The following is a 26,685-nucleotide window of genomic DNA, read 5'->3' as shown; positions in this document are numbered from 1 at the left end:
CAACTCTGTGGCTTTAACATACTCAGATAATTCCACAAATTCAGAGACAAGCTCCAAGAAGATTTTGTCATCACTTAAATCAAACTATTTTTGAACATTACATTTTTTTAATATGTACTTCTTTTCCCAGTAAGGTCCTGAGTATGCATCTTATTTAACTCATGCCAACATTCTAATTATGGCTGAAATATTTTGCTGTTTATACTCATTTCATGTGATGGGGGTATTTGCAAAGTTGTTTTTCAAGAATGAGTTTTGAAAGAATGAGTTAACAATAATATTCAGAGGGAAAAACATGGTTATTACACTATTATACAGTGTCTTGTCAAGTACAGGTTCTAATATCATTTTCCACCAGGTTTTCTACAATGTACTGATTATATTTAGAATGTAGATAATCTTACAATCAGAGTGAACAACTATTGTAGCGTGATGTTTTCTGTAATTTTTCTACTTCTCCACCCCTAATCTCTCTCCATTCTTAGGAAGCTTAAATTTCTACCTAAAATTATGCCTCAGAACCAGAAACTAGAAATCTCATAAGACTGATCAGAAAATAACTCTCTCTGATTTTACCTCTTCCTCCTTGGCAAACAAGGCATCCCATAACAACAAGATGCAAAAGAAAAACACAATGGTACGTGGAATTATCAGGGCACTTGAGAACATATCCATCAGTGTCGTGGTCCATTCTACTTGGAAATCTTTGTTGCAAAACCATTTTTAAACCAGCAAGTTAAAATAAAACACATTATAACCAGCAGAGAATTAATGTGATGCTATTTACCTTTGGTGCCATATCACAAGCTACCAGGCACTGTTAACAGATAATTACTCGGAAACATGCTACACAATCTATAAGAGCACAGCCATACTGCCATAAATCTATCATAATTATTGTGGTGATCATATTAACAGTAATTGACTATTTAATAACTAAAGTATCTATATTGTGCAAACATTCACAGATGCACAAAGATAAAAAAGAAACAGCAACCATTCACATTGTGTAATAAATTCCAGACTGTGCACTAAAATTTTATATCTTTAGCACATTCTAAAATACGAGGAGAGACTTTGCACGCCATCAGATCCTTTGTAGCACTCCAGTCTCTGTGCTTCTTAATCTTTAATATCAAGGCAATTAAAATTAATGACCACTCATACAAACCACTGTGGGCAGTGTTTCCTTGACATCAGTTGTTTGATGAGTTTACCTTGAGGTTAACTAACAAGAAAGGTTTAATTGGAGCAAAGGAAGGGAGGACAATCATCTGATGTTTTTCCCTCACAACCACAAAGAAAAAATGCTGGAACACCACACACTGTGAAGACTCTTTTCAAATATTTCTCAAAGGACAACAAAAGAAAACTCAGACTTTTTATCCAGGTTGAATTTGTCTGGAAGAATATGATAACTAGAAATCATACAATCAATAAACTGTCAGGATGGAGGAGACTCTATCAGTTTGCCTGTAACAGGTCATGTTTTTATTACTACTCCCATGGTAATTGTAATATTAATACTGATGTCTGCCCATTTCTGCTTCAAAACATTCATCAGGCTTTGGCATCAATGGTAGTACAATTTTAAACTGTCAAAGTGGGTAGGATCCAAAAGTCCACAGACTGTTTTCTGATTGGAAGATGGAAATAGTTTGGGCCTTCATAACAAATTACTGTGAATATCTTGAAGAACGTTGTTGCTTTTGAAATTGGAGACTTAGCTGTTTCCTTGTGCTACTAACCTGAGTTTTAACTGGCAGTACTAGTTTTAAACAGGATGTTTTTCCAATACCTAGTTCATTTTGTTATAGATATAAAAATGGAAATATGGCAACGCAAAGATTTTGAATTTTTAGATAAGACACAGCCAGTTTGATCAAGTAGTTGGCTTTGCAGGATTCTAAGCTTACAATTATTGGGGGGGAACAACAAATTTTCAGAGATACAGCCATAGTACTCTTTAGGTGGTTACAAGAGGTTTACTTGAAGAATTCACGAGTTACTTTGTGAATTAGCTGGGGAATGAATGACAATCAGAAAGAGTTAACTTAGAATCTGAAATTAAGAATGATTTATTCGGACCTTTGTAGTTATGAACAAGAACACCTCACCTCATTAGAGGAAAAGGAAGGTGTCCATTTCATTCGCTGTTGTCTGAATTTACATGCTAATTGAAGATACGGAATATTGAGTTCCGAAATGGTTCCCTCCCCACCACAATATTCCCCTCTTCACTTCTGAAGACTTACTCTGATACAGCAATATGATTCTACAGCACTGGAAACTATTTGACACCACATTAAGTGGGTGTTCTTCATGTGTCAACCTGGACAGTGAGTATCACAAGGTTATTTAGCCACAGAGCGCAATGCATTCAATTCCAAAAAAATCAAGCACTGCATCAGTGGAGAGGGTGCAGCAAGTCGGAGGCTCTGACTACTATTTTTCATTCCTCTCCAACTCCTGGAGAGGTGCCAGAGGATTGGAGAGCTGCTAACTTTGTACCATTGTTTAAAAAAAGGAGGAAATGATAAACCAAGTTATTACAACCCACTTATTTTGATCACTGGTGTGCAAATTATTGGAATCCATTTGAAGGGACAGCAAACCTTCAGTTACAGAGGCAAAGATGAATCAAGGGGCAGCCAGCAGGGGTTTGCTTAAGGGAGGGTTGTGCCCAACTAATTTGTCTGGATTTTATGTGGAGGTAAGAAGGGAATGGATGAGTGCAGCATGTTTGATGTTGTCTATGTGGATCTTAGCGAGCCTTTTGACAAAGTCTCAGATGGCAGGCTGATCAACAGAGCAAAAGCCCATGGGAAAGTGGCAAATTGGATCCGAAAACAGCTCTGTGGCAAGAAACAAGGCAAATGGCTGATGGGCGTTTTTGTGACTGGAAAGCTGCTACCAGTGGGGTTCCACAGGCTTTGAAATCCGTCCCTTGTTTTCTGCATTATATCTCAATGATTTAGACCCAAATGTAGGAGGCAGTGTAATGTGGTAACAGTGAGGAGGAAAGATTTGGACTTTAGAAAGATAATCTGGTCAATTAGGCAGAAAATGGTAAATGAAATTTAATCTACAGAAGTGCTGGGTAATGAACTTTGAAAGTATAACAAGATAGTGCAATATACAGAAAAAATAGAAAACGTTGGAAATACTCAGCAGGTCAGGCAGCATCTGTGAAGAGAGAAGCAAAGTTAACATTTCAGATCAATGATCTTTCATCAGAACTGGAAAAGTGAGAAAACAAGTGTGTTTTGAGTCAAAATGGAGAGGTGGAGAGAACAAAGACAATTTCGGTAATAGGGCTGTCCAGGTGAAACAAATGTTGTTCCTTCTATCGAAGAGGGGGTAATGAATGCTTGTGGATCATAGCTGATCTACCTAGAGGAATGTAAACAGAGAGAAATGAATGAAGGCAGAAGAGAGGGGAGAAAAACAATGCTGGAACTGTAAGATTCAGAACACACCTCTTCCTAGAAATCAGAAATAAAAGAGAAAACTGGAGGACCAGATCTGGTAGTATCTGTGAAGAGACAAAATTTGACTTAATGTTACTGGTGGCATTTTCTCTTTTTATTTCTAGCATCTGCAGTTTTTGCTTTTCAGTTGGCATATACAACAATGATATTGAGTGGTGTACAGAGGCAATGGGACCTTGGAGTACACGTTCACAAATCCTTAAGGCAGCTCCACAAGTCAATAAGGTGGTTAAAATATATGTGATACTTACGGATTATAATAGCAACGAGGTAGGCTAGAATTGCATACAATGTTAATCTGGGCATCTCCTTCTTGACCTGCAGAGGTATGATGGGCCAAGTGGCTTCATTCTGTGTTTTCCATGATTTTATGAAATCAATACTTCAGTAAATGACTATGGCTGAACCACCAACTTGCTTCATCTCTCTAGTTATCGGACCCGATTTAACAGTCTCAATTTTGTTGCTGGAACGTTAACAAAACTATTGGCATTCATTGACATTACTCTGCCAAGCTGACATCTGGATTTCCGCATTTATATAGTTTAATATGGAGGTCCTGAACTTGCTGTCTGTGAGTCAGCCTGCAGCAAGCACTTCTGTTAAATTACAAATAAATAAAACAATAGCTTAGATTAATTTTAGAAATCTTGGAATAAAAACAATGATCTTCCTAATCTAGACTACTGGAATTCTGACTCTTCTAACACTCCAAAAAAGAGAAGTTGTTATCTAACTTTCTCTGAATGGAAGCACAATAAGGTATTGCAGTGCCTTTAATTAACAGAAGTCACTTTCTCCACTGGAACAGGTGCTTTACTGAGGGCACAATTTCAGGCAATGTGACAGACAGGGAACAATTCAGAAGGGTTCTGTTGTGTGCACACTCTGTTAAATGAATGACGGGAATTGAGCAAATCACATTGGCTTCCAACAAGTTCAGAGTCAGTGGCCTGCTGTTTTCTGAAACCTTCAAATAAAATCTTTTTGGACAAAACATTTGAGAATGCTGCATTTCCACACAACAATTCTCTGGACTTTGCTTTTCTGAAAAGATCAAATTATTACCTTTAAGATTTGTCATGCATGTAAGCGTTCTCAAAGTAAAATGAGCAAACTTGAATGGTGATGAACAAAACATAACCTGGAAATACATATTAAGTGGTAAAAGTGGACCCTCAGTCACCAGCACTAACCATACAGTGACAATTGGCACTACGTATACTAGTTCCGAAATTTAGTTCTACTAAAATCAGTGGAACTGAACTTTAGAATACAATGCCCAGGCATTACTATATTGGATGTTTATAGCAAGCAACCAAGGATGAATGTTAAACCTAAAGATCCAACTAATGATAGCACTGGATTGGAGTCAGACCAGGATAAGGGCAGGATGTTTCCTTCCACAATTAGTTAACCAGCAGGACGCATCACAGGCTGACAGTTTCATGATTACTTTCAGGTATATTTTTTTAAAAACATATTCAAATTTAGTTGATGGGATTTGAACTCTCATTACAAATTATTAGTCTAGGCCTCTTCTAGATAATAGTCTGGTATTACTTTTATGCACAGTGTGATTCTGTAATATTAAAGAGTTCATTCGTTTGCCAGTAAAGCTGTTGTTTATAGGCATCAGTGACCTAAATACAATCTAACTGACTAAAAGCCCCAAATCAAACGGGGTAGCCATTTCATTCAGATTTATTGCCCTTGTGATCAGAAAGGTCCCAGAATATAGGAAAATGGGGCTCTGCTGGCACTTACAAATGCACAATTCCTTTCAGAATGCTTTTTCACCCTGAGACTTGTTTGGTCACTGTAATTCTGTACTGGTGCTGGCAGTGAAACTGTACACTGCCTATATAGGAACAGCATGTTGCCTTTAACTTTTAGTCACTGCCATCTTTTCAATAGGCCTCAGAATTATTTACAATAACAGAAAATCCAAGTAAATTAATTATACTTGGGTCAAAAGCTGCAGATGCTGTAAGTCTGAAATAAAGGCAGAAAATGTTGGTAAAAGCTCAGCAGGTCAGGCTGCATCTGTGGAGAAAGGAATACAGTTAATGTTTCAACATGATGACCTTTTGATCACTTCCATTTCTCCAGCAAGTTCTGGTTACACCTATGTATCTGATCTCTACAAATCCTCAAAATGTACAGCATTTTATTTACAAACAGATTTGTTTGAATACATATAAACTCCTGTTCCCAAATAAATAAATACATACGATTAGAAAATAAAACAACTTTTTTTTAAAGTAATTTGATTTAAAAGGATATAGTTAGAGCCATTGTGAGGTAGCTTGTGGAATCTTGTATACAAGTCTGGTCTAACTACCTAAGGAAGGATATACTTGTGACAGAAGGTAGAACAGGGAGTATTCACCACATTGACTCCGGGGTGGCAGGTCCATCAATGCTGTGATGTTCTCAATTCAATCTCAAGACATGGCTGGAAAGACATTTTATTGCCAAACTATTGGACCATCTTTTTGAACCACTGCAAGCGAACAACTTTCCAGACTGTTCCAGATGATAGTTAGGAGTCACTCAACAAGAAAATGGATCTGGAGTCAGACTGGGCAAGGCAGGAGGTGAATTAATAAATTATCTGGATCTGTATGATATTCTGGTAACTTCATGACCACCATCACAGATTTTATTTTGGATAAAATAATTCAAAGTCAATTGATGGGATTTAAACACTCACTCTAGATTACTAGTCTAGACCTAATGATTTATTCATGCAGCAACATAATCATCACACTATCATAGTGAACCTTGTGAAAATGCTGATGCAATAAGTCACAAGAACAGAGCTCGAACGAATTAAGTTGCCATGTCTGCCTCAAGTTTAGGCTTCACTGCCTGGTGCATGCTATATTTATATAATTAACATTGTTTAATGTTGTAGTTTTATTGTGTATTGGATTGGATTTTGTATCTGTAAAGACCTCCTGTGCTGACAGTAACTAGCAGTACATGAAGCCATCCCCTGTAGGAAGCCGAAATGTATTGAGAAATAACCTACCATTGACAAAAGCATTTGTATCCCCAGTATGTTCTAATAAGTGTTTTAAATAGAATCTAATCTAAGAAAAGTACACCTAAAAAGCAAAATAGGCTTTTTATATTAGCCTGAGCATTCAAGAAGGGGATTAAAAAAAGAACGTAAATTGTTGGATAAAATATAGAATTAAAGCCTAACAAATTATAGCAAAGCTGTTGTGAGATGGCACATTTTGTTACTTCCAGTGTCTCCTGCAGTATAAATATTCACTGTTTCTGACACTGTGCAAGACACTCATCTGCTTCTGTAGAAGACATTTTTCCTCACTGGCTGAGTATCTATGGAACAGATGAGGTAGTTTATCTACAGCCAGAACACAGCAGACATGATAGTTTGCAGCAACTCTTGATGTAGATCTCCCCTGAACTTGAGCCGTCAATCTCCAATTTGATCAAGGATAAAGGGCACTGAATAAGAAGCCACTGATTCTTTTTTAAGTATGGTTACATTAGCTACTAAGATTTTAATGAATATTTACTGCACTTACAAAAAGGACACATTTCAGAGTCTGCACGTTTCTTTCTTTAAAAAGAATAGTACTGCCATTTATAGTGACTTTTGTTTGAACAAATTCTCAGAAGGTATTTAAATACTTTGAGCATTTCACACAATTTTATTATTTATTTTCATTGATTTTATTTCACCTGCTGCCCACCAAACAGAAACACAAAACAGCTAAAATTTTCCACTGTTTTGTTGTTGTATTAGTAATTCCTCTAGATAAGCTACCATGCTGTACTTGGGAGCCACTCACATAGCTTGTTATCGACAGGGTCTTTTATAGCTTCTCTATTAGTGAGGGAGTCATAAATAATGTGTGTGATACAGAGGGAGTTCAGTGTTTTGGTTTTTAATGTTTATTGGTGTTCTCTAATGATCTGTCTGTACTCAGGTTTTTCATTAATCTTAACAGTTTGTTGGTTTATTTGAACCTCATGAATGCTATACCAGCTGGGTTTTGAAATCTGGGAAACTCTTTGAGGTGCGTGCTTAGGTGAATCCGCATATGCATAAGGTAGCCACATATATATGCAGGAGTGCATAACAAGTGGGAGGGTTGCATGTCTGTGTGTATAGTTTGTGAGCAGGTTGTGAGTAGGAGTGTGCAGTGCATCAATGAGACATATATGTGCAACATACAGGCCCAGGAGAAGAGTAAAGAGTGCATGCGTGTGTGCATGTTCATAAAATGCAATACCTGCAATGCAATACTTTACTGAAAAAAAGGTAGTTATGGATGAGACCAAAGATTCATTTTCCCTTACCAAAGCAGCTTACCTTTGAAAGCCTCTCCATCAAATAAACTGCTGCTAACCACAGCTGGCAGGTTAGAGTGGCAGGGCACTGTGGGACTCTCCAACTATGATCACTTACTTGAGAGAAGCATTTCTGCTATTTTTGCTATAATCATGCCTCTGTTTTACATTTATTACATTATAAATATAAAAGAGTGTCTAAACTTCAGCAGATGTAAATTTTCTCTGAGAAACAAATGATTTAGTCCAAAGTTACATATTATACAGAGCTCACACTTCCACTATTATTTCAATTGTTATTATGTACTGGCATTTCAAGAGAGCAGTTAATTTTTTTATTTTGTGTTATCTGTTTATCAAAAGTTAAATATTCTTTTATTAAAACCAGTCTTTATTTGGGGAAATCAAAAGATACTTATTAACCAGCTAACACAAAAAGATGTAAAAACCACTGCTCACCTTACAGTGGGAATTTGCCCCATATCACTTAATGCACATTTGTAGCTATGGCTGTGTGCAATACTCCGCTTCAAAAATTAAGCATCACTGAATTTTGTAAGTGGAATACAAAAATTAATTGCTACAAATGTGCACTTAGTAGAAAGAAATAATTGAAAATTCTTAGCAAGGTTATATTCCCTTGAGAAATAAAAGCTCCACTGGAAAAGTGTTCCACCCTTTGCTAACTGAAGTAATTAGGGATAGGATGAGATTACAAGAGTTTATAATGCTACAACTAAGAGTGCTGAGCCTGAGGACTGGGATGATTTTAAAATGAGCAAAGTAGACCAAAATATTGATATATCTGGGAAAAACTGAATCTATGAATAAACTAGCAAGAAATACAAAAATATATTGTAAAAGTTCCTATAATGAGGGTAAGCATGGGTGCCTTAAGAGTACTGGAATGATATATTTTGTATTTGTCTCTACAGAAGAAGACCAATGGAAATCATTCCAGTTAAAGAGTGGAAACTTAAAAGTAATTAAACTCAGATCTCTGGATTGTAGTCCAGTCTCCAAATTACTAATTCAGTAACTTTACCACTGTCTCAGGATAAGGACCCAGGCTTTAGGACTGAGGTCAGAAGGAGTTTATTCACATGTAGGGCTGAAAGTCTTTAGAAGTATCTGGATATCCAATCATCGAGTATATTCAAGACCATGAATGCCAGATATTTGGATTTCACTGGAATCCATAGACAAGGGTTGGGTAGGAAAGTGATGATTTTACTGAATGCAATAAGACTCAAGAGACTGTAGCCTGCACTTTCTTTCAAATTGAGCATATTTGTCTAACTCTCGCTGCTTATACAACAAAATCCAAGATCTTGTTACAGTTAACTATATTTTTTTTCAAAAATCAATACCACCATGTGCAGAAGGTTTCATTATAACCAGAGACAATGATATTCAGCCACATACAGACCAGTTAGTAGAGATTATTTCAAAAGGAAAAGTAAGATTAATAGATTAGTGTGGTCTCTTTCATCGTCTGCTTCCTCACCAAAGTCACAAAGCAAATTTCACAAGTTGCTGTTTGAGCAAAGCTGTTCTTTCCAACATAAACTGAATGAGAAGTACAAAGCTTGATTCTTACCTGTTAATTGACTATGTTTGTTTCTTTTTGCCTAAACACTTGTGAAACCAGCTCCAATTTTCAGCACAGTCAATTTCAGATTTGTAAAAGTTACACAATTCATGTTAATGGTTACCCTCTCAGCACTATTAACTTCTGGGAAACTTTTGCTCTAACACAAAATATTCACTAACAGCATTTAGTTTAAGCAAGTGACATCTTAATCAGCAGATGGTCCTATTAGTAGAATAGTACTGGAGTTTGAACCCACTTTTAAAACTCTTTCTTGCAAAAGAGTAGCTTATGAACTAAACCAAATACGTAGCACAATTTCACATCATTTCTATTAAGCAAATACACAAGATTAATGAATAAAATTTAATAGAAATGGCTTATTCACTCAGCAGAAATTAACTTTTCAGTACATCTTTTACAGATGATTCTTTCAAACCTCAGTTGAAACAATTGGAATAATATTAATTAATTAGCTAACCTCAAGCTGGTTTCTAATTATGCTTCTGAAAGTTCCTCTGGAGGTTAAGTTGATCATTATGTCAAAAATAGAACAGAAGCCATGAATAGTTAAAGCACAATCCATTTAACCCTCAGCCACATTGTGATAAATATATTATGAGCTGTAATATTGATATGCAAGACTCAGTAGTCCTGGATCACTGTTTGTGTCACCTTAACCAACACATTCTATCACTCTGAGTTTAGAAGCAAACTCAATACTCATGACACCTAGCAAGCACCTTGATAGGTATAAATAGAGTAGCTGTCATGGCCAGTCATAAAATATGATATATATGTCCATAAGTGAGGCTGACTGGGTAACTCACGAGCAAAGAGTCACAAATGAGCTATGGTCAGTCTTGCAAGTGGGAACACAGATCATCTTTCCCAGATGCTTCTGACCTACTTGAACTGTAATACCAGGTTCTATTTCACTTATTTTATTTTGAGCATGTAATTTAAAGATAAAGCTTTAAACAGAGATTATTTTAAAAGGAAAAGCCTCCTTTAATCAAGTATGCGTCCTCACTGGAACTTTCAAATATGATGACATATCACAACTTTGAAAATCTCCTAAGCAGGAATTATTTAATTCACATTATAGTCTGATCCAAAAAAAAATAATTTACTAAAGAGTCACAAAACAAACATAAACCTTAAAGGTCTCAGTATAGACAAGGAGCAGAAATAAATTATTGCCTAGTTACAATATGGAACAGCTACACTTCTTGCCCGAGAGGAGCAAGTCTGAGACTATTGTTAGAAGCATAACCTGTGGCAGAAATGGGATGATTGCATGTTGCTGTGTGAAATGAAAATCTTGAGCCAAACAGTAAATATTTCTGTTCAATTATATAATTGTACTATATTGCTATTTTAAACTTAGTGAAAATTTAATTCAGCAGTTGCTTGGATAGCCAGTTCAATGTGCAACTTAACAATTTCTTATGCTTCATAATTACTCTTTGAAGAAACCTGTTAATTCAGTATCCTCTGCAAATTTAGATCTTTTTTAAATTTTTTTTTATCTAATCAACTGTGATATCAAATCAGAGAATGAAAGAGATGGAGCAGTAACAACTCAACCATTGGTTTTATAGAAATCAGCAACCTATATAGTCAATTCATGTTGTCTTGGCTGAACTTGAAGTTTCACACTGAACAAAGGTTTGAAACTACCTTTTCTAATCTACTTCCAATATTTTTAAATTTTGAGCAGACATATTCCTTTGGAATAAATTCAGAAGTTGTGGGTGGTCCATCTTACTTGTGATACTGTGATGCTACACTTCTTTGCCAGCTCTTCTTTGGCTTCTTCACTGGGATATGGATTGCTGAGATGGGAGTAAAAATACTCATTCAAGACTTCTGTTGCTTGTTTGCTGAAATTACGTCGTTTTCGTCTGAAAACATTAAAGGGAGATTTTGCTTTTTCTTCTGACTTGACATTAAGCAATTGCATTTTAATTTGACATCTTTATACCTTTTATCGAACAAGTAAATTGATTAATCATGAATCAAATTAAAGTTTGAATACATTATTTAAAAGGATAATACATGCTTCCTCATTTCAGCCAAAATTCACAATACAAAATCAACACTCATGTTCAAAGAGATTTTAAAATCTGCATTGTTCACTAAAGGACCAAAACTACAGTGATTCAAAAACAACACCAACTAATAAAGGTACATCCAATGATCAAGTAAGAAGATGGAACTGAAAAGAACCATTATTAGGCACTTTATGAATGTGACATTAATAGATACTAAAAGGCAGCTTTACAATTAGCATCTCTTTAAATTCTGCAAGCAGCATAGTTTCTGGCAGTTTAAGTTGAGGCTTTCTATACTAAAATGATATTTGCAATAAGCTTTTCTGTGGGAATCTTCACCAAAGAGACAATGAGCCCGTGGAGAGACTTGTTCTTGTGCCCTTCAGAATCGATTTTGCAGTGCTTCTGGGGAGATCGGACGGAGGGCAACTCTACCTTCTCCGTGATACTTAACACTGCATTAACCCCACACTGCACTGCCCTTTTCGTTTCTCTGCAGTGATACAATGAATGCTCACTCCAGCACAGCACACTGCATCTCCCCAGGGTGGCATTCATCTCTCCTTTGTGTGACCATTCTTATTTCCTTGTTTACACACTGTTCCCTTCAAATAAATCATTTAAAAAAAATGCACATCTGCTCAATTTAAGTTGTATAAAGGAATCCAAATTCTCTAAAGGCATTTTCCAACTGTTTATAATTATTTTAATTTACCACACCTGCTGATGACCTGATTGCCAGTGAAATTATTCAGTTTGTTTCAGCTTTAACTCTCTACAGGTGCAAGTTGTGCTGTATTAAGAGAATGTACAACAAACCAGCAGAGATCATGGTCGGTATTTGAAGCTGAACATAACAGTATGACAGAGATTTTTAAACGACAGATGTTCATAATGGTGATTGTAATAATATTGTTGTGCTTGGCCCACAATTTTAAGTAGTAACTGGCTAATAACCCCACTATCACAGCACTGCAACAAGGTGTTGGTGGCAAATATAGTAGGGATAAAAATGTGATAATGAAGAAACATATTAATTTTAAAATCAGTATGTTAAATGGTGCACTGCAAAATCAACATCATCTCAATGCACAAAAGTGCAAATATTTTGTTCCCAATAACCTTATATTTAACCCTGCTCTTTCCCTTCCTTTCTTCTGAAATGCAATGAGGCAAATGAAATTTCACTGAAATTAAGCCCAAAGTATGTTGAAAATGAAAAATGTTTGAACATCAGGGCTGAAAATATCTTATTAAGAATTATTAATTATAAAATCTTTTCTGACCCAAGTGAAGGCATAGTGGTGTTTAAATAGTGCAAAGCACAAAATCAGCACATGTAAAATGATTGGACTATATGGGTGGGCAAGCATGTTGTGAGTTACATGAATTTCTTCTGTGGTTGAAAACCCTTGCACCAATTTTATAATCTGTCAAATTTATATTCAATACACAAAATATCTACGGGAATGCTTTTATTAACTGCAGCTGCATGCTATTCTATCCTCTTGATAGCAGAAGGTTTGGGTTATTTTATCCAATTCTTGACCGAGTGGCATGCTCATCCATCAATTTTAATCGTACACTGAAAGCCTGCATGGAACCCAATCTGAGCTTTCAAAAGCTAAAGACATTTGTGACACTTGAGAGGAAGCATCTGAATTCAAATCAGGGAACACTGAAGTGAACGTATAATATTTTGTCATTTGGAAAAGGATGGTTTTTTTAAGTTATTAGGTTCAGGGTTTGCATTCTCCTGCAAAATAACTGGTTGCTCTTCTCTTGGGCTCACTTTCGATCAGAGGGAGTACATGTGGATTGTGTGTAGCGAGTGAGAAGAGGTTTGTATCTGCTTTAGCAATGACGTGGTTTTACTGAGAGAATTGTCACTATTGAGTGAGAAGATTGCAAGTTCAATTCCCACTGCAGGACTCCAGCATAATCTTGTCTGATATCTGAAAGCAGTACAAAGACAGTGCAGTGCTGTAGACTTAGGCCTTGACTGCTTGTTCAAGTGAATGCATAAGGTTCCCACTGCACTTTCCTGAATTGCAAGACAATTTTTCTCTCTCCTATCCAACATTCCTCAAGGAACAACACCAATACAAACTATCTAATCATTGCTCTCATTTTTGCTTGTGTGATTATTTGGACAAAGTTAGATTAAAAAGGTCAACTACTTCAAAAGTAATTCACTGGATGTAAACCACTTAACATAGAACAGTACAGCATAAGAACAGGCCCCTTAGCCCACAATGTCTGTGCCGACCATGATGCCAATTTAAATTGCACATCTGCCTGCAAATGATCTACTGCCCGTTTAAATGCCTTCTAAATGTTGCCATCATATCTGCTTTGACCACCTGCCCTGGCAGTGCATTCCAGGCACCTACTCTGTGTAAAACAAATTGCCTTGTAAATCTCCTTTAAACTTTCCCCCTCTCACCTTAAAGCTACGCCCTCTAATATTTGACATTCCTTCTTTGGGATGTCCTTAGGACATGTAAATTTTGTTTTTAAATTTTAAAATGTTATTTACAGCGTGGTAACAGGCCCTTCCATCCCAATGAGTCCACGCCGCCCATTTTAAACCCCAAATTAACCTACCCGTACGTCTTTAGAATGTGGGAGGAAACCAGAGCACCTGGCGGAAACCCATGCTGACACGGGAGAACATACAAACTCCTTACAGACAGTGACGGGAATCAAACCCCGATCGCTGGCGCTGTAATAGCGTCACGCTAACCGCTACGCTACTGTGCAAATTATGAACAAATACCGAACAAATGATGTTCATTTTTTCGTTTTTAATCAACTATTTTGAAACTGGTGCATTTGTTGCTCATGAATTTGAAAATAAATGTTAAGCTATAGCTTTTACTCAATTTACAGAGGTTTACTTTTACCAGGATACATCTTTATTTCATGCTATTGTCGGTGTTCTTGTGGATCTCACACAATCCTTATCTGTTCATCACCAATGTGCAACACACAGAGTTGATTTCAGATGGAAACCATAGGATTAAGGTTCACAAGCTTCAGAGAAATGTAATATTTAAAATGGCTTCTCTTTTCTAATATAAAACCTATTAAATACAGAGCCCAATTGAAAATGTTGTCCACTTCAAAACTAGAATATATATCCTCAAATCACTTTTGTTGGACAAGTGCAACACCTGGCCCTTCTCAAGTTCTGAGTGCAGGGACATTACTATGCAGAAAAATTCATCCCTGATCAATAGTGCTAAAAGCACTGCACAGTAGTGTCCATGCTTTGTACTGCTTCCAAAATTTATTCTATTGAGCACAATGCACTGACAAGATTACATAGCCCTAATGATCAGGGATGAGTTGAGACACCATCATTTATATTTTAGTTGGATAGTGGGTGATTTAGCTTTCTTCTATCTTTCCTTTATTCATGGAAAATAGTTTTGATATATACTTTCAAAATAAATTAAGCAAACACTAATGAGGCTTGATTCCAAAATAATGCCCTACAATTCTTGTGCACAGGAAAGACTTTGCCATAAAAAAAACACCTAAACTGGACTAAAGCAGCTCAGAAATAAAGATATAAGGAACCTGCAGATGAAACAATGTTTATAATAAATATATTTTATTTAAATTCTCTAATAGAATGATTAGTCTGCAATGTGGTAATAGTGCTTTTTTATTGTACTGCTGTAATTATGTACTATGCAAAGCTGGTTTTAGAAATTGCAGTTTAGTGCTTAATACTGCATTTATGCTGTAGCTCCTGGTCTTAGATTGTTGGCTTTAGTATCAGTTCCTATTTACACTGCTTGACTGGAACTCCAATTCTCCTGCCCAGGAGAGAGCTTGGTGTATGCTTGGTTACATGCCTGCACAGAGCTCCTCTCCTAGGAGTTAACATTTAAATGTTTAGAGAGTGCGGATGGTAGTGTCTGCACTCTGTGAACACTTAAATTAACTCCAGGTAGCTTTACGATGTGCCCTTGAGATCCAAGGGCTCCCCTGGGAGATTTTTTAAAACTATTTTAGCAGCACACTGGAATTCTAATGCGTCCACCCTAAAATATCCATTTTAATCAAGTTCACCACAGAGGTAATGTAAACACAGTATGTTTTTTTAAGGTAAGCATAATGTAAAAATACATAAATTTCTTAATTATTCTGATAACTGTCAATTTTTGTGTGATGAGGTCACATGGTTGATGGTGAAATTTCCTCATTTTTCTTGCCAAGCAATGGGCCACTGCAGAGCAAGCAGACTGCACATTCAGCTTATTCAAGAACATGTGGCAACTATCAATTTTTTTCTTACTCTTTTGAGAGATAATTAGAACTAACTTCATGATGTTCAGCATCCAAATTGTTAGAATTTACTAAGATCTGCAAAGCTTGAAGGAACAAATTACAATGAAACAAGCTCATCTAAGATTAACATTTTAAATCACCACACAATTTCCAGGGTTGCTTAAATCAGTAGAGTTTTACAGGTACTAAGCAAAAAGGAGAAATTAATGAAATTCAGTGGATCAGGAGTGTAAGAGTTTTCCAACAATAGTACTCACACTCAGTTTCTTAACATCCTTCTACAGGTTTCTTAACATCCTTCTTAACATCCTTCTGTATCTTGAATTAATGCTCATTTGTAAAAATACAATTTAATATTAAGTTGCTGAAATTCCACGACAATTTTTTTTAAGTTGCTAAGTTTTGAAGAACATATTCCTTCCAAGACAATGAAGCCAAAAATGTCCTCCCAACTTCCCCAGAATATAGTATTACGCTAGGGAGTGTCAAGGTCACATGGATGCAATTTCTAGCAGGCTGCTGACAGTTTAATGGAACAACTCATTGTCTGGAAGTGTTTGGGCTGAGGAAAATAGTACTATGCAAGACCATGCCAACAAGGCAAAATTATTCAAATGAACAATTCAGAAAGGTTATATTAGAAAATCAGGACTATCTGGGGAAAAAGCTCCCACTTGCAAGTGCAATGAAAATCTGGAGTGGATCTCATATAACTGAGTGTTGACAAGCTTGTTACAAAACTGGGACCAAAATTCTGTCTTCACACTTCCTGTTCAAAACAGTATTATTAACAACCTCCAACTATATAGTATACTTAATACAACTAAGTACCCTAGGACATTTCATGGAAGTGAACAAATGTTAAAATAAATTTTAGGTGCTTGGGCAGATGACCAAAAGACTGATCAAATACGTATGTGTTGATTTTAAAGAAGTAAAGAGAAGTATAGAGGAAGGATTTAGAGAAGGGAATTCTCGAGCTCATGGCTTTGGAAACTAATGGCAAGCATCTACTGTAGAGCAACTACATTACGTTGAGAATGATCAAGAGGTCAGAATTAGAGGTGTGCATTTTGCTCAAAAGAGAGGATAGGGAGAAGGTTGCACTTAGAGGCAGAGGGAAGACAACATGGGGATTTGCAAACAAGGGTGAGAATTTTAACCAAGAACTAATTTGAGATCAGCAAGCACAAGGGGGTGATTTGGAGAATGAGAATTGGTGCAAAGGCAGCAGAGTTCTGAATGACGCTTTAGTTTACTGAGAACAAAATGCCCCAGATGTCAAGTAAAGAGGTAATAAAATAATAGCAGGTTTCAGCAGAAGATTTGATTACATTGTCACAATACTCTTTAGAGTTTGTGACCAAATTTCCACCTCAGAGTTTTACACAATGAATTCCATACTGCTCCATCAATGGCTGATGTGGGCTCCACCGCGCTATCGCAGACTGGGGTACGAGAAACCTCCATTGACTTATCCTCTGCTGCACAGAGGCCATTCCAGGAAGCTCTAGACAAATTTTAACATACATGTTTGGTAATTTTAGCGCACAATCCTTCCTGAAGCTTCATGATCTCCGTTTGATGCAGCTGACGACACCATTCCACCTCCAAAGCCTCTATGTTTACAATCCCAATGTTACCCTTGCCTATTACTACCTTTTCTCTATCAAGTTATACAAAGAATCTCTTCCAATGGCTTTTCACTTCAGAGTCGTACAGAATACTGAAGTTGAAAACAGACTGCTTAGCCTGAGGGAGTGGAATGGAATCGGCAGTAAGAGAAGAGAGTTTGAGGCTGTGTAGAAGATAGTATTTTGTTTTCTTTATATATATTTAACTGGAGGAAATTATGGTTCAGAAGGCTAGTTGTCAAACAAACTGTCTGATGGCTCTGAGGGAATAGAAAGGTCAAGAGGGAGGGTGGTGAAATAGAGCTTGGTGTTAATCTGGATATGATGTCAAATAGCAACATATAAATGAAAAATAGGCAAGTTCAAGAGTAGGTGATAGGAGGAGGATTTGGGAGGCATGGGGGGTGGTGGGAGGTGAGAAGAAAGCCAACAGAAGACATCACAGGGAATTCTCTGGAGTCTCCATGGAAGTGAAAGTCAAGGCCCACTCAGCATGACACTGGAAGTAGTAGTTGGTGCAGTCAACTGTGTTAAGAGCTACAGATAGGGCAAAAACAGTAATGTTTATAATAAGCTGAATTGTATTTGATATTTTATAAATGTCACATGATTTGGTGCAAACTAAGACAAGGACAGCAGGGATGCTGTGGCATAGAGCAGCAGTTAGCACTGCTGCCTCAAAGCTCCAAAAGGACTTGGGTTCAATCCGTCTATGCGGGTAATTTCTAATCTTTTGGAAGAATCCTTTGATCACCACTGCATGCACATTCTCCCTGTGACTGTGTGGGTTTCTCCCAAGTGTTTTGATTTCCTCCCACGTATACTGGTGGGTTAATTGGCTATTGTAAAAATTACCCCATAGTGTAATTAAATGGTAAAAAGAATCAAAGGAGAGTTAATGGTCCTACAAAAGAGAACAAGTTGCAGGAGTACAGGGAAATGATAGGCCAAGTGGGACTGGGACTAATGGGATTGCTCTGCTGTGAGCTGGCAAGGACTCAGTGGGCTAAATAACCTCTTTCTGCTTCATAGTGAACAAGTAACTATATCTTTTTGAGAGTCACAGGTTGTGCTTACTTGTGTTTATTTAATTCACAAATTACTTATTTGGGCTATTTTGGTAACTGCCGACAGTAAAATGTTGCAGAATGGGCCTATAGAATAATGCTACTCAATGCAATCAGCTGCTCTGCTATCCATCTGAACATTATAGATCAAGGATGCAGAACCTCTGATTCGATGCCCAGAATGTATCATGGCTGGCAATGGTGTCTTGAAGACAATTTCATGATGAGTCATTTCGTTTGTGTTTGTTATAAACTCTAGTACCCGCTAATTTTTAATTACAGGTCCTGGCGCAACTGTCAAGGATCTGAAGTCAACAAGGGTGTTAGTAGTGATTTTTATTAGGGTATAAAATACATACAAAGATTCTGGGAATGGTCTCTGATGTGCCAGCAGATAAATAATCTTTTGGAGGAAACCCTAACCCATCACCGGAATATGGTGGATGCCTTTACAACTCTAGCCAATATGGGGGCTCCATGCCAGAAGAGAAGAGATTCAATTGCTAACATGCAGTTCAGGTGCTGCCAAGGAGGTTTGAATGCCAATAAAGGAAAGGTCATTTTTCCTGGATTTTCCAGAATTCTACTTGTTACATAGCTATGAATAAATTTCTGTTTTCAGAACAGAATCACAGCAAAGATGTCCTTGCAGAAGCACACAAGGAACACCCTTCAACACCATCAAAGTAAGACCTCTTTATTCCCAAGAGCCCCATTGTGGTGTGAATCAGCCAACAATCTTAAAAGTATTTACCGCTCTGAAAACAATGAGGAAAAGTATTAGGATAGATTTAAGAGATCATCACAAGTACATGATTTCATATTGGAAACACAAGTCACAAAGAAAGTATGGGTTTTCAATAAAATTCTGCTTGTTTTAGTCATTGGGCATGGAGACTTTCCAACCAGATTTCCAAATCAGTTAATAACATCAGTCATAACGTGATGTTTATGGTCCAGGTGAAATCTGTGCCCAGTTTCTGTTCTCTGATCTACTCATCGCTTTGTTTGCCTATCGCCTTTTCCACCTTCAGCAAAATCCACTGAGGACTGCTTATAAAATTGGAGGAAGGGAAAAGTGGGAACCCCTCAGCAGAAGGAAGGGTGAAAAATAAAATATCTCAGGAAGAGATTCTGCACAACAGCTCCCCGCCAATTTCCCATTTGTTGAAATATCTACCAAAAGTTGCAGTTATAGAGCCAAAGAGGAATAAGCACAGAAACAGGCCATTTGGTCCACTATGCCCAAGCCAACCATCAAGTATGTATCCCATCTATACATCCCATTTTCCTGCATGTGACCCATAGCCTTCTATGCTTTAAAGATTCAAGAGCCTATTTAGATACTTCTTAAAGGTTGAGAGAGTACCGGCCCCCACCACCCCTTCAGGAACTTGTTCCAGACTTCAACTACCCTCTGCATGTAAAGATTCTTCCTCAGGTCCCCTCTAAACTTCCTATCCTTTGCCTTAAGCCTATTCTGTTGGGTTTTAGACACCTCAGCCAAGAGGAAAAGTTTCTTAGTACCTATGCCCCTCATAATTTTGTATACCTCAAACCACTGCATCCTCCTCCACTCCTAGAAACCCATCCTATTCAGTCCCTTCTCATGACTGAAACACTCCATCCTGGTGAACTGCCTCTGCATTCTCTCCATGCAAACACTTTCTTCCTACAGTGCGGCTACCAGTACCGTGGCCAGTATTTCTGCTGAGGCCTAACTAACATTTTATATAGTTGAAACATAACCTCCCAACTTCTATATTCTATGTCCCAGCAAGTACCCGATATGCCTTCGAAACCATCTTAGCATCAAGAGTGCCTTCTTACACACCTTAAGAAAGCTACAATAGCAAAGGTCAGCCCGGATTAACCTGCAGGTTGGCAGGATAATGGGCCATTCCAAATTGTCCCTTGGTATGTAGGTCAGTGGTAGAATCTGGAAGGGGCTAAAGTTGATGGGAATGTAGGGAGATTAAATTGGAATTAGTGTAGGATTAAAGTAGGTGTATTTTTGATGGCCAAAACTGACTCGATGGGCCAAAGGATCTGTTTCTGTGCTGAAATAATTGCTTTTTCATAAATGATCCAGATAAAAGCTGGTGTAATTTCTCTTAAAATTAGAATACTCCTCTAAAAGGAACAATGTGCTAACAAATTGTTTTTCAATTATGGAAATAAAGATGCTTTCTTCAAATTTCTTGAAGGTGTAATTTTACTTTAAGGATACTATTAGGAAATTAACTGCCAAACCGCAACAAACTGCAGTAAACAATTGTTGATTCAGTTCTTCTGAGCTATTTTCTCATTTGGTGGTTTCTGCTTTCTGGTTTACAGGACCTGTTGCACTCTTTAGACCCCGTTCTGTACAGGTTGACTCTGATCTTGAAGGTTTGTGTATTTGCAAATGACATGACTTTTAGGCAGTGTACACAGGTAGAAGTGTTGGTATACCCCTGCAATGACACACGTCCATCCAATGAATAATAATAATAAAGATGATGAACACAGCAGGTCAGAAAGCATCTTCATACTGGCATAAGGGTAGTATGCCATATTATAGTGTTAGGCTATAATCCAAGTCAGAATATCTAGTGGATGTACAGTACATTTTGGATACCACAAACCTCAGTAAGTCTGCTAAATTAACCTTTGGGACTAGCATCAGCTATATATGATTAGTAGGTCAGGAACCAGTGGCACTTGCATATTATAATTCTAAAATTATACACCCACAAAGATAGTATAGTCTATGAGCAAGAAATACCTGGCATCAAGAAATCGTGACCGTAAGATCATAACTGCTTCACACGTGCTCTGCTTTAGCTGCATTTGAATTGAACTGAACTTTCGATGGATGATGTTGACCATCCTTTCAATCTCCTTTGGTGAAATAGGACGTGTCCGGCTCTGTTCTCGTAGAAGGTTCATCACATGTGTAGTGAATTCGTTACATGCCTACAACAGAAAAAGTATAAAGTTAAATGATTGTTTTAATCCCCTGCCAAGATATATCAAATATTATTTCAGAAGTTTTTTTCTTGGTACAATGGGATATAAAATAAGGCTGCTGCCTAGAAATTTATCCCCAGCCAGGAATAGTAAATGTGCATTGTACCTTGCCTGTGAAATTTATGAAATTAAATTTCCAAAGTAACATACACAATGCTGTGATGCTATACTGTACTGTAGTGTGGCTCTACTACTATTTACCAAGGTTAAATTTCAAGCCATTGAGTTCTAATCCTTGCAATGGGAAAAGGATGTGGTTGTATTCCAGTTTTCAAAGTCGCAAGATCATATGTTTTCTTATTTTTGTTCTCCAGATAGTTTTTCTCCTGCCCTTTAATATGCCTTTAATGTAAAAACCTGCTTCAAATTATATGTAGACATTGATTCCATGGATCAGAACAAAAAATAATTCACAATGGCCTTTTGTAACATTGATCAGAAATGGAGCCTTCTAAGCAGTGATATCTTTTTACTCTTTCATCATTGTCAAAATTTCAGCTGAGCTAATGTGTTGTTAATTTGTATAAAATGGCATCTGAAAATTCAAATAAAAGATATAAAGAAAGAAATACCTCTGATGTAACCAATACAAATTTTCCTAATTCATCTGATATCTCAGTAATACTGAGCATAGGATAACACCCTGAAGGTTTTGGCAGTGCAGTCCTGAGAAAGATATAACCAATTTTGTACATTATCACAAAAATACATGACAGGGATATATACAACATGTGCTGTAGTCAGAGGTTTAGAGTAGCCCAAGGACACCAGTGTTTGTTGGGATACTAAATTTCAAATTCAGTGGTCACAGTTCTAATAAAGTTAGAGAATTCATTCAAACAGTAATAATTTCCAGAAACACAAAGTGCTGAAGGTATTCAACTGCACCCTGCAATAAGTTAGGGAATATCTAGCTCAGTGAACTCTTACAGTCTGATAATACAAGTGCCATCGCAACCCCTGATTTACAGTAACTCCATTTATCAGCTCTCTGATAGCAAGTCTGTTAATTTCCTTTCACAATATTCAGCAGTTTCACCAGCATGAGAGAAAGAATAATGATATTTAAAGATTGGCCTTATTCCTGACTTTTCTTGCACTTAAAACAAACACAAGGAGAGATACTGAACTTCAATGAGGGCACAAGATGGGTGACCACAGACCAACCACTTGTATACCCAATACATTGAATTTCATCTCCTAATTTCAAGTATTTTTTAGATTGCTAGGTTTCTGGCATACGCAGAAACCCATCATCACACTCATTCTTCCAGCTAATCAACTGAGAAATCAACATGGATACACTTATTACCCATCCAGTGTAAGATTTTTACTTTTTCCTATGTAGGCAGGTTATCAACAGCTAAAGTTTGGTAACTTGACCTGAAGGGGTTTGGCTATGAGCCAAACGCGGGCAGATGGGAATAGCTCACTGAGCAACACAATTGGCATGGACGAGTTGGGCCAAAGGGCCTGTTTCCATACTGTATGACTCACATCTACTCTAGAGTTATCTCTAGTGTTTTTCCCATCTTCCTTCATCCAGGTCATCTCAATTTTGCCATTTAAATTTATTCCTCCTTCTACTCAATCGTGTGTTCTCCTTATCCCTCTCCCTTTTCTCGGAATCTTAAAATTTGTCTTATCCCTAATTTTTCCAGTTCTAATTAAAGTCATCAACACAAGATGTTAACTTTCCTTCCATTGACGTTACTAAGCATTTTCAGTATTTTTGGTTTTATTTAGGATTTTTAGCATCTGCAACATTTTACTTTTGGTTTATTGACAAGCTTACCCAGAAAATAAGCAAGACATTTACCCACAGAAAGCATTCCACTATGGTCGACCCAGAACCACTTCGCCTGTTACCTTTAGGGTAAGCTGGAGACAAAAGTCAGGCTCTGGAATACTGCAGATCTATCTGGCTCAACTATCTAATTACCTTGGCCATCAGAAGGGTGAAGCAGTTTCAATATACCATCACGAGGCATTCCATCTTGGACCCAGCTTTATCCTTAAAAACAATGCTTAACTTGCCTTTCTTGTATTATTGACAAAGGATTTGCTGAGTATTATTACCCCTGCTCATAATGACAGGCAAGTGAAATCAGGCTTTGAGTTTGATGTCCTCATCTTTAAATTTGCTCTTGGTTTGTTTTATTACTCATCATAGCAAATGGAGCTAAATTATGTGTTCATCAGCTGATATTTCCAACTGTAACAAGACATTAGTTGAAAATGTATTATTTTATAAATTGGGCCGTTACGGAGATCAAGAGGTTTGTATACAGCACTAATACTGGATAGCTGATACTAGGGGGTCAAAGAACAATTAACAAATCAGACTGAGTGGTGAATGAGCAGTTGTGGATCACACAAGTGGAAATGTGTGCTACATTACAAAACAGAAGAGGCACTGCAAAATAAAGAGTAACATTCTGAACACCCACCTACATGTAAATACTGACGACTATTTTGAATATAGCTAGTCAAATTTCATAAACCTGTATTAAATGAGCAAATTTATGAATGCAAAATGTGATTTGCTATTGGGCATTTTACCAACATCACAGGCGCATGCAACTCCTCTAAACCAGCAATTCATGTATGATTAATTAGAATATTTCATTTATACAGTGCACACTTTAGCTCATTACTCTAAGTAAAATTTGTTAAGTATTTACATTTAGATAATTAAAATCTGGTTACACCCTTAAGAAACATGTATGCTCTTCAGGCAAAAGCTTTTGTGACTACTACAGTAAATTACCATTTAAATTACATCACTGCCTGCCTCAATATAGTCTCATTGATGCTGCATTTTGTACCAAGGGAGACTGCTGTAAATCAGACAGCACTTGCCCTTAGGAGCTAGTTTTCCAACATCATTTCTTCTAACACTCTCTCAGATTTAAAAGAAATAAATCATCAGCCAATGTGGCAGAGTTACTTCACTGCATGACAGACTCATAAGACAATGGTGGAAAGAAATTAGGATTTTAGCGACCATTTTTTGAGTGCTAAGGTGCCCTGAGAGTTCCAAAAATGTTATCCTCAACAGACCACACATATTGGTGGGTGCAAAAGGTGCCAGATGCCATTGCTGACAGCATAAATGAACATTCATTGTAAATACACAGAGCTGGCATTAACCAGGATTCAATGTTAATCTGACACCATTGCAGCATTTTGGAGTTCAGCACTCCAGTTAACACTTTCTCTTAATCTTTCTTGATTGAAATGATGCTTAGACAGAAAAGACATTGTATCACTACTAAATAAAAGGAAGATCATATTTTTAGACTTCTCTGGAATGGAAGTGTCACTGGATAAGCCAGCATTTACTGCCCATCCCTAATTGTCCATGAACCAAATGGCTATTGGACCATTTCAGAGTCAACTGCATTGCTATGGGTTTGGAGTCATATAAAGGCCAGACGGAATAAGGGTGGTAGATTTCGTTCCCTAAAGAACATTTGTGAACTAGATGAATTTTTACAACAAACGTATAGATTCATGGTCATCAAAACCAATATATAATTTTTATTCTAAATTTATTTAGGTACTTAAATTTAAGTTTCCCAGCTGTCATGGGATTCAAAATTTTATGTGCCAAAACAATAGTCTGCACTCTCAATACTTATCCAATGATTTAACCACTATATTGCTATGCCATATCATCAACTACTTGTAGGTTAGTTGTTGGTTGATTTGTGTCAGATATTGTTACATTTCTACAGATTCTCTCACCGCTGTTGAAGTACAACGAGTGGGTGCCAGATACTGAAGGTCTTTTCGCCAATTGCAAGACTTTTGTACAAACCAACTCTCCCAAGACATGGGTAGGTTAGTAACTATCCCAGCTGGAATACAGTTTGAATAGAAAAATGTAAAATAGGTCAAGCTTCTGGAAGGAACTGATGGAAAAAGTGAAGAAATCTCAATAGAAGGCCACACCTATCTGGAAATTTAGGGAGCAATTCTCCTACCTGGGCCTCAGCAAAGAACAATGTACAAAATACGTCCTATTTACTGGTCATCCTCACTGATGATTGCTTGTGGCTGTCAGCTGTGGAGTGGCACAAAGACTAGGTTGCTTGTGGCTGTCAAGGTGAGCACTGCAGTATCACAGAATCTGCTATTCCCTGCTGTATATATATATATGGTCCAATGTGCTCTATTCAAAGAGAACCAACACAAGGGTTATCCACTGACAGCCTGGTCAACATAGTCAGTGTGGCCAGTCTCACCAGCTGGATGGACTCACTAGAAGTGTAGCATGGTGGCATATAGCCAGTAAGGGAGTAGCCATTAAGTCTTCAACGTTGACTCCAGATGCCATGAAGCTCACGACTTCAGGTCAACAAAGGTTTTGCGATGGAAACCACCTCCTGAATACCACCTGTGGTCCTCCCTCAGCCTATGGATCAGTACTGCACCATGTTTAGCAACACCTGAAGAAGCCACTGAAAATATAAGGGCACAGAATATACAGTGGGTGAAGGCCTTCAATGTCCATCAACAAGAATGGTTGGGCAACACCACCACAGACTGACAGTCTTGAAGGATGCAGCTGCCAGACTGGGACCATAATGAGCAAACCAACACGAGCGATTAACCTACTTGACTTGATCCTCACCAATCTACCTGTGCCAGATGTGGCAAGTGACAGCAAAGGCTATGGGATCAGGCAACATCTTAGCTGCAGTACTGAGGACCTGTGCTCTATAACTAGCCACTAGCCAAGCTGTCCAACGCTGTTACAACATTGGTATCTATCCAACAATGTTCAGGAACATCCTGTTCACAAAACACAGGACAGTATCAATCCTACAAATCATGGTCCAAACAGCTTACACTCAATCATCAGCAAAGTGATAAATGACATTGTCAACAGCACAAACAAGCAGGACTGACTTACCGACAACCTATTCATCCATGTGTAGTTTCAGTTTGGCCAGGACCACTCAACCACAGAACCATATCAATTGCATTTGGTTCAAACGTGAACCAAAGAAATGAACTGAGAGGGGATTTTCAGATTTGATAGGAGACCTGACTGGGCTTGACAATAAACCTTCACTTAACCAAATGTGGCTCTGATAAAACACAAGAAAAATGGGTATCACGGAGGAGACATTTCAATGGTTGGAATCATACGTTGCAGAAGGCAGATGGTTATGGTTATTGGGAGACAAT

General features: G+C 37.5%; 1 protein-coding gene across 3 annotated transcripts in view; it reads right to left on the bottom strand.

Moving 5' to 3' along the window:
* LOC127582006 (pre-B-cell leukemia transcription factor 3) overlaps positions 1 to 26,685 on the bottom strand; it is a 160,421-nt gene that overhangs the window by 9,662 nt on the left and 124,074 nt on the right. For all 3 annotated transcript variants that reach the window (XM_052036914.1, XM_052036916.1, XM_052036915.1), the window contains 2 exons: positions 21,242 to 21,432; positions 11,186 to 11,321 (listed from right to left, as the gene is read on the bottom strand). In XM_052036914.1, coding sequence (XP_051892874.1) covers positions 11,186 to 11,321; positions 21,242 to 21,432 — 327 coding nt within the window. The remainder of the gene's footprint in view (positions 1 to 11,185; positions 11,322 to 21,241; positions 21,433 to 26,685) is intronic.

This window comes from Pristis pectinata, chromosome 23 (genome assembly GCF_009764475.1).
Source record: "Pristis pectinata isolate sPriPec2 chromosome 23, sPriPec2.1.pri, whole genome shotgun sequence".
Classification (NCBI taxonomy): domain Eukaryota; kingdom Metazoa; phylum Chordata; class Chondrichthyes; order Rhinopristiformes; family Pristidae; genus Pristis; species Pristis pectinata.
This window is presented reverse-complemented; position numbering and strand designations above follow the sequence as displayed.